At 36.8% G+C, this 9,617-nt stretch overlaps 1 protein-coding gene across 1 annotated transcript; it reads right to left on the reverse strand.

Annotated features, from left to right (window-relative positions):
* Positions 1 to 2,079: 2,079 nt before the first annotated feature.
* On the reverse strand, positions 2,080 to 9,151 carry TMEM267 (transmembrane protein 267; the record flags this gene model as incomplete). Its single annotated transcript, XM_080637127.1, has 2 exons — positions 8,819 to 9,151; positions 2,080 to 2,415 (listed from the first exon to the last, which is right to left on the reverse strand). Exons 1-2 carry the CDS (start codon positions 9,140 to 9,142, stop codon positions 2,080 to 2,082), a joined length of 660 nt encoding a protein of 219 aa, XP_080493253.1. The 5' UTR covers positions 9,143 to 9,151.
* Between the last annotated feature and the right edge of the window lie 466 nt (positions 9,152 to 9,617).

Consider the following 9,617-nt stretch of genomic DNA (forward strand, 5'->3'; position numbering starts at 1 on the left):
AAACTTGGCAATTGTTAGTACCTACTTTCCACAATAGCAGTCCATTAAAACAGGAAAAAAAGCAGCAAAGTTCTAACAATAAAGGAAACCACCACACTTTCTTCAACTTGGTAAGTACCACTTGAAAATACATGGAAAAGTTTAGATTAGCACAGCAAATGAACCACTGAAATAACTATTGTTTTAGTATCATGAATTGTGCACAGAATTAACTTGAGCTTTTCAACTTTTTTTTTTTTGTGTAATTCACACGCTTTTTGTACTTCACATTTACCCTTCACAGTAAAGCATGCAGTAAAAGCACAAATTCATTATGGTTTTAGTGTCTTGGTTTATTTTTGCCATGGTTTTGCTACACATGGCAGGTATCAATGCATGGTTGGAAATACAAATGAATTTGAAATGCACATGAAATACTGGAAAGGAATTGTTAGGCAACTCATTCCTAATAGGCAGGTGTATCTCGTAGGTGACATGAACTTCGTCATTGTTCTCTAATCTGTGTACCCACAAATTACAGCATTACATGCAACCTGTCAGTTTACTCTGAAAAGCTGTCAACAGGCTGAGGTGAAGTAGCCTGAATGCCAGGATGTGAGACTGCCAAGTAGGCGTGCAGGGAGAGAAACAATTTAAGTGTCATACGTTCGTGCTGCCTTCCTTAATATATTTCTAAGTGGCATTCACCTATTGCTGTGGTAGAACTGGTACAAGAACATGACCAGAAAAGTAATATATTGAAATACAGCTGAAAAATATTGTAAAAAAAAAAAACCTCACAAAAACTGCAATACAGAGAATGAAAATATGTGTTTTTAAACTACTGAAGATATACCTTAAACATTGCCAGGACAGTGCAGTACCATACCAATCTTAAGGACTGTTGGTGGACACAGAGTTACCAAAAATGCTACAGCTACAATCTAAAAATGAGACAATGCAATTCTCCACTTTGTTCCTATATGCATTTCCCTTTGCAACAGACCTGTATATTGCAAAGCACAAAATTATACGAGTATTATACTATGAAACAAGAATTCAGAAAATTTGCTACAAGGATTTAAGTGTTCACTTCTTGCACAAAATATATTCATAACTGGAATTTCATAGCCTATAGTTTAAAATACAGGTTAGGAGTAAATGCATGAACAATGCTCCTCCTCTTCTAAACCATTAAGCCTTTGGATAAAGGACAGTTCCTGCTCTGACGGCTCTAAACCAACACATTTTTGATTAAGTTTCCCTAAGCATAACTTTCTTACACGAAGAACAAATAGGGCAGAGACTATTTGGAAGGCACATTTTAAAAGGTGAAACACTTTCCGTAATTAGCTTAGTGTGCAGCAGACAGCCTGTAGTACTTTGCAGCCATAGGTTTCTGGTATTCAATAAGCCAGTCATCCTAGTTGGTATCTTCTGTAATTTTTTTGCGCTTTATACTAAGATATATTTACCCACGTAAGTGCAGTATGAACACATCACCTAATCTTTACTTCCTTTGATAACTTCAGCTCAGCACATGCTACCCTATATATGCTCTTCTATAAACATAAACCCTTTTACAGCTGTTCATCACAAACTGGAATTAAGGTCCCATCTCCTTAATGGACAATGGAGTTCAATGAACAAAAAAATTAGTAAAACAATGATTAATAGACAATTCTCAGCTTGTACACTGTAACCCAGACAAAAGCTATATTTTTACTTTGGGACTTTCTCAGAGAAATTTCTGTAAATGAAAACTGAATAGATCTCAGTGCAAATTACTACATTACGAACACGCAACATAGTAACATGTTTTGTTAGGGAACCTATTTATGAGGAAATTTATATTTCCATGTAATAATACTGAATTTTAGTTTACAATAATATGGATGACATTGCATCTAATGGAAAATGCTGTTTATGAGGACAGTAGTAAGGTCTGTAAACAAACTCACATTTTGCGCAATTTTAGTTTTCTCATGTCTGAATCTTCCCAAATTTTCCCTAAAGCTTCTGTTTTACTGTAATAAGTAAGTTTGCCTTCACACAATCGTTAAATATTCAAGTCTTAATAGCCTTTAAGAGACTTCATTCTTATACATCAATGCGGATTCCATGTTTTATGGACATTAATTCTCTAGTGCCTGTTAAATACATAATAAATGAACACAGATGAGGTAAAGATGCTGTAATTGCCACATACAGCCAATATGGCAAAGGAGGAGTTTTTCCAAATGGGCAGATCCAGAGGCCATGACGAATCCCGTCACGGATGTGATGAGAAGTCCAGGATATGAACAACATCCAGGGAAGAAAGCACCATGAATCCTTAAGCCTGAAAAGGTGCATAATAAACTTTAATGTCAGAGCCGCAACAGGAATCACAGTAGAACAGTGAAGAAATGGTCTCCGTGGAAGAGTCAGAGCAGCCTGCAGAAAAGAGAAATATAATTGGCAATAGGTACAATTGCAACAAGAAAAGAAATGTTTCATGGATGTTTACAGGTGTATTATTAAGTGGCTAAGTGCAAGTGCAAAGAAAAACACACTGTTCCTTTCCACTGTAGTTCACCAAAACCAACAATATGATTATTTAGATGTATGAGAGCTGTTTACTGCACTGTCTCTCTATTGTACGGTATGAATCATGCATCCTATGAAGCATTACCAATGACGAAACAGGGAGGGAGAGGGATGAGTTGTGCTATCTGTCAGATAGGCATGTGGAACCTTGTACATACAGAACTTGTATAGTCTGCTGCACTGATTATATGTATCTAATTTTGAAATCAAAACAACCATATAATACACTTAAAATATTTAATACACTCTACTTGAAATATTTCATATGCTTTAATGATTTAAAAGAAACCCCACTATATCATACTAGTTAGCACCTGTGAAGCTGTTTTAGTTGAACAGCACCTGAAACAGAACAGTAATTTCCAATATAACAAAAATATAATCTAAGTTACATGTATTTTGGTTGCCTTGACACAGTATTTTTTACAGACAGGCAAAGGACAAGTTCAGAAGCCGACCTCTGAACCATTTGTGACTGGGGCTTTTTTATCAACAAATTGTTTAACACTATTTCAGTTGAAAGCCTGATATTTGGTTTTAATTAAGGCGAATGTCTAACCAGTGAGATTAAACTTAAGTGTTTTAAGAAGTGATAGCTATCAATTTAATACATATACTTGAGAAAACATTCCAGATGTACTTACTAGCAACAGCTAGAACTATCTCCACAAATTCAGGTAGTAAAAAAAAAAAAAAAAACAAAACCAAAACCAAAACCCTGTTTTGGTTTTCTAAGCAACAAATAAGTAAATTCTTGCTTCTGTAAGCATAAGAAAAACGACAGCACATTACTAAAAGATCTATACAGGTGTTGATGTAATATTAACTGGTTCAATTCGGATACCAGTGAGCATTTGGAAAGACTGTAACAGGCATCAGAGACATACTCTTTGTATATAATGGTGCATCTGATTGTGATTTTGAATACTGCATCTACTGCAGAAAGCAAACAAAGCATTACTACAGGACACCAGCCAGTAATCTGTCAATGCTTCAGTTGTGTTAACTGTTGCAGGTTTCAGCTATGGGAAGTGGGACTCTGGAATGGCTTAATCAAGTTTTCATGGGTAATTCAGACAACTGCTTTGAACAATGTCTTCGTTGTAAGGAAACTTTGATGTAGCCTTAGCCACAAATCAGAGATGAAAACTTACGGGCCACCTTAGAATATAACAACCTGTGCTTTAAACTAATGCCAATGTTAAAAGGCTCACAGAAAGCTTTGTTCTGTTAGGTTCCCATCACATGCTTCTCCGTGACTCTCTCAATCAGGTGACAGAATTAGAAAGCTCATAAACTGTCTCAACAACTTTTAACTGCAGTGGTACGGACTCAGCTCCTTAAAGTTGGTGCAAAGGGTATATTTTCTACAACTTTGTTTCTGCTTTACACATGCAGAATTCAAAGATTGAGGCAGAAAAATCTTGTGATGGTGAAAGTATTACCTGCCCTACAAAGAGAAGTTGTTGTTACTGTCAGCAAGAGCCTGAAAAACCCATATCAGCTTAATTTTGAAAAAAATCCCACACTGGATGGTGATACATTTTGGCAGACATCTTATTGACTAGTCACTACCCCTGCACTTCATAGAACTCAGTGGCAAAGTCTAAATGAATATTTTCCCAATATGTGCCCTATGGATGTTAGGTACCAACAGCAACACAATGAGTAAGTAGAATGGTAATGTTTAATTACATATGCAATTTATCAGAATTAGTGCCAACCTCTATCCAGTTTTCTGGAGGTGATGTTTTAATTTGTTTCATACAAATTTTAGATGGTAGCGCTGTTCATACAGCAAAATGACCATGCAATTTAAGCACAAGACAAGCCTATTCTGTAACAGCAGTAGAGTCATTGAGCATCTGAAATGCTGTGCCTAAGTTCTGAAAGAAGAACAGTCTGTTACCTCTGTTTCATCCTGTAACTATAGAACATTTACATCTTTGAGTTGACAAGCCCAAGGAAAAGACATGTTCTATTTGTCAATATAAGTTGTTACGCACTTTCTCCTAACTTGTTTGCCTCTAGAGATTACCAAGGCCTTTTCTGCCTTAAATCTCCCAGAAAAAGATGATTGTGATTTGGGTAGATTTAGGGAGATGCCTACCATGAGAGAGATCAGGCTGCAGTTGCAAACAGAATTTATTCACAACAAAAATTACCTTTCCATTTCCCTGAATGTTAAATCAGGTACAAGATCTTCTCAAAGTTCCTGTTCCTCCAGCCCCTTTCACACATTACCATGAGCAGCTAGAGACTGAAAACAACAATTCCATGCAAGAGAACCCAAACTAACTCTTTGCTTTACTGCTCAAAGTGACACCACAGAATTTATGTAATAACATGGGCTCCCTCACTCATATTCCATGATATTTCAGACACCTGAAGTCCTTAGTTTTGGGCCTGATCTATAAACTCAATGTTGTATTGTTTGTGTGCAAAGCTTATTCTCCATACCAGAAATGCTTCCTGTGCAGGCCAGGCTGGTCAGTAGTGGCACATTAACCAGCTGTTTTACATATGTTTGCTGGTACAATCTTGTTTGCCACCGACTGCATTCTCTACACTTCTAGAAGCTGGTAGTTTTAAGCAGCAAGCTAGCAATTCCTCCACATCTATTCTACAACATGAGTGTTCAGGCTACAATCAATCCTGCATGACACTGGGAACAGCCCATGATGCTGTTTTTGTTTATCAGCAATGCTGAGTATGATGTCAGGCTGCAGAAATGTTCACCTTTAGAGCTAGTCAATGACATAGATTCTTCAAACACAAATTCTTAGATTCTTCTACACTTATGTCCATATAATACACAGTAATAACTACATGGAATACAAAGAACTACAAATTCTAAGTAGCAAGGTCTTTATAGACTTTATACTTGTTGCAAAAAATAATGTGGGCAAAAGGGCAGATCACATGCTACTTGGTACACAAGTATTTATCAGAGTAAACATATAAATACCACAGGTGACTATTTAACCTGAATACTGCAGAAAAATAATGATGACACCATGAAAAGCAGCCCAGTAGCCAAATAATCCAAGCAGTCAGCTGTGTCAGCAGGAAATGACTGGAGGAGCCTGAATGTAGCAACTGGAGGTAGATGGCAATACTGCCTACTTAAAAAAAGTAACCCACCATCAGATTTAAGAGTGATTATGAAGACTTTATATGTAATTGTGTAATGCGAAAAATACTATTGTTACAAATTAGTAAGAGTGGTGTGGTTAATTAGATTCTTAATTTATTAGTTACTTAGTAATGTGTTGCATAAGCGGTAAACATTGTAGTCTCTTAAATCAGTTACTCTCAATTCTGCAATCTAAGGAGAAAGAATGGGACTGGAGCTAACAAACACATAGTAAAAAAGTATTCCATGAAGTAATAAATTATATAGGCAACAGCCTGAAATTACTGCATGAAACTGAAAGTTACGTCATATAAAGCCGAAGAAAGAAAAATCACATATTACAATCAAGTCTAGCTAACTGGGCAACAACAAAGCAGTAAAGAATAGGGATATTACATTATATCACAAGCTAAAAAACCTCTGATTGCAGTGCAAGAAGATTTAAAACCTGTAAAACCTGTAATAGACTTTTTTTTTTTTTAAATGACAGAAATGTTGTATGCATGTGACACTAAAAGTAATTAATCTATGCTATCTGGATCAAATGAAATCTCACCTAAAATACTATACGCAATTCGGGACAGGACCGTTTAAAGATAATTTAGGCAGAAGGTAATACAGAGGAGACCAAGAAAAATAGTGAGAGGTTTAGAAAACACAGATCTAGGCCCTTCAGATTTTTTGCAAGCCGGTTAGTCAAGAAGAGACTTTTTGAAAAGCATAATGGTTTTGCAAGTTGTAAAAGTAATGCTGTTACTGCTATAAGGGTCAAGAGACATACACAGGACATGATTTACAGATAAACATCCTTTATTAATGCAGTTAATGTTTGGAAGGAGGAGTTTATAGGCAAATTGCTATGAAAAAGCCTTTAGGCATCCTGCATTCTCCTTTCCTCAGCTAAGTAGGTTTGGCTACTAACTTACTGCTGGCTATTCCCCTACCTTCAACACCTTGTATTTCTGATTTGAGCACCATTCTTGGGGAGAGCACAGCAATCAGCTATCTTCTCCAGAGAGGGCATAAAGAATAAGTAAACAAGATCTAGCTGTCACAACACTTTAGGCTGGATATTAGAAAAACAACTGCTAGCTGCTTGGGAACCAAAACAACACAGGAAAAAAAAAAAAAAAGTCATGAAACTGCAGTAATTTACTTTGTTTGGGATACTAGGGACAGGCTATAATAGCAGTCTCCATTATGTAAAATGTATGCATATTTAACCTCACCTCACTGAAGGCGGCAGAGACAGGTCACCTCCCAGTTCTTTGATACAATGCTTAACTTTCTAAACAGACACTGGTGAAGAGTGTCATCTAGTGGTCATAATTTAAAAAAAAAGTACTGGTAATCTCAAAAGCAAGAAAAAAGCAGCAATAAAACTTTAACAATACTTTCTCGTAATTAACTATTCATTACTTGCATTTGCTGATTTTAAAAAAAGGAAATATATATATGAAAAGAATTATAGATTTAAATTCTATACTAAAATCATAGAATCATAGAATAGTTAGGGTTGAAAAGGACCTTAAAATGTTAATATTATAGGACTCCTTAATCAACCAAACAAATTTTCCTTTTCTTTATATAGTTTTATAATTTTACAGTATTTCCATATGCAAGAAGTATAGAGAAGGAGAGAACCAGAGGCTGCCTAAGGAGGAACAACACCAGGCACCAGCACATGCTGGAGGCTGCCTGGCTAGAAAGCAGTTTTGAGGAAATTCAACTTGTTAAATAGAGGAAATTCAACTTGTTAAATACAAGCTGAATATGAGCCAGCAACATGACCTGTGGCAAAGGCGGCCAGTGATATCCTGGGCTGCTTAGGAGTGTTGCCAGCAGGTAGAGGAAAGTGATAACTTCCCTTTATCCTCAGCACTGGTAAGACCGCCTCTGGAGAGATGAGTCCAGATGGGCTCCTCACTATGAGATACATGGAGCTACTGGCAATTGAGTCTGGCAAAGAGCCACTAAGAGTGTGAAGAGACTGGAGCATCTTGCATATGATGAGAAGTGGGACTCTGCAGCGAGCTCCAGGTGAGCCTGCTTCATCAGGAGGCCTGAGAAGATGACTTTCAGTGGACACTTCCAACTACAACCAAGAGCAAATTCCTAGTAGCAAGCAGAGTGGCAAGGCTGCTGCTATGGGGAGCATGGGGCAAAAAAAAGCTATGGACCTAGGGGCAATGAATGTCTGCCTAAGGTATGAGATATGGGAGGCACAGAGCTAAGAGAACTGGGGCTCAGTCTGGCACAGACTGAGCTTACAGAAGGTGCCAATGTTTTGTAGAGTATAGAGAAGAAACTGTTGTGGTCAGCCCAATCTGGGCATACATATCTACAACAAGCAAGAAAGACAGGGATATATGTACGTGAATGCGGAAGGAGGAATAGGACACACCTAAACCACCAGAGCACTACCAAAAAAGAATGCCATAATCTGGTAATACTCCTATTGAGAAACTCTCATTACAAGCGGTTCTGCAAGTGGATGATGATCATGTATGTTCCTTAACAAGAGAAAATTCACCTTTGTATGCTTATAAAGAAGTTGACACTTGTCCTTTTTTTTTTTTTTTTTTTGTAAATGAACTGTATTTAAGGGCAAACTCAAACTGCCTTTTTAACAGTGACAGCTCATATACAGCTTGTTTGTGGGAGAAATACTTAGGGCTGGCTAAAACCAAACGTACTATTCAGTCAGACTGAATGAAACCAAACTGCAACTCAATTATCTACTTTCCAGATATTTCTGCCCCTTATTGTAAACAGAAATGGAATAATCCACTTTATATAAAAAGCACACACTTTTTTATATAAAAAGCACACAAAGCACTTAACTGTTTATAACAAAGCAACTATATGATACACAGAGGATATAATAAACAAGGGCTTTCAGAACTCTTTTATACAGAGCAAGAAGAAGAACTTAACAGTAGATATTAAATATTTTTAGGGTTTTTAAAATTTTAACAACTGCATCAAATATAATTCCCATATATCTACTAAATGTATCTAATTGGAACTTTTTTGCTTAGGATATGGCAGAAGAAACAAAAAGTAAACAGTAGTGAAGAAAAAAAATACACAACCACTGATCTACTGCCTTACCTTTAATGACAGGGAGCCAGCAAGAACAAAGTGGTCCACATCAATGACAGAGGCGAGGAAGCCAGCCAGAGTGACCTCAGTGAAGTCACTTTTCTTCCTGAGTCCAATCACTATTGCCCAGGACCACATTCCTAGTATACCATGCACTGCATTATCAGAGAAGGCTCGGAGCCAGTCATTTTGCTGAACAAAAGAAAACTGCAGAAGTCTGTCTGCTACAAAGCAGAATACTCCCAAACCTAGACTACAAATAACTGAAGCTGTGCTGAAAGTCTGGAGAAGAGCATGGGCCTTTTCAGTCTCAGATTCCATGGCGATAAGCATGTCACATCACACAAAATGTCATCAGGACACACACTATGCATTGTCCTTCGCATAATCAGTTGTTCTGTAAATGTTACGAACAGAGAGAAAATTATTAAAGAAAAAAACCTATAATCACAAAGCATTTATCACTACTACAACTGAGCATAAAAAACCCCCCACTTCAATGTTTTATTATATATTCCTAGGGATTTTTTTTTTTCATTTCAGTTATTGTATTCTCTTTTATTATATTATATGTATTATCACCCAGGTAGTACTCTCTGAGCAACCACTTTTTTTAGCTTGGAGACTAGCACATAGAATAAGCATTAAGAAAACCAGAACCACTAAAACATCTTTACTATTTATCACAAACACTAAGACAATAATGATTCAGTCAAGCAGAAGTAACCAAAACTAACTCCTTACAGAGCAAAACTACATATGCTTCTCCTCAGTACGTGCTCCAGCAGTAAACTCTACTGTTACTTTT

The sequence above is a fragment of the Psittacula echo genome (assembly GCF_963264785.1).
Source record: "Psittacula echo genome assembly, chromosome: Z".
NCBI lineage: Eukaryota > Metazoa > Chordata > Aves > Psittaciformes > Psittacidae > Psittacula > Psittacula echo.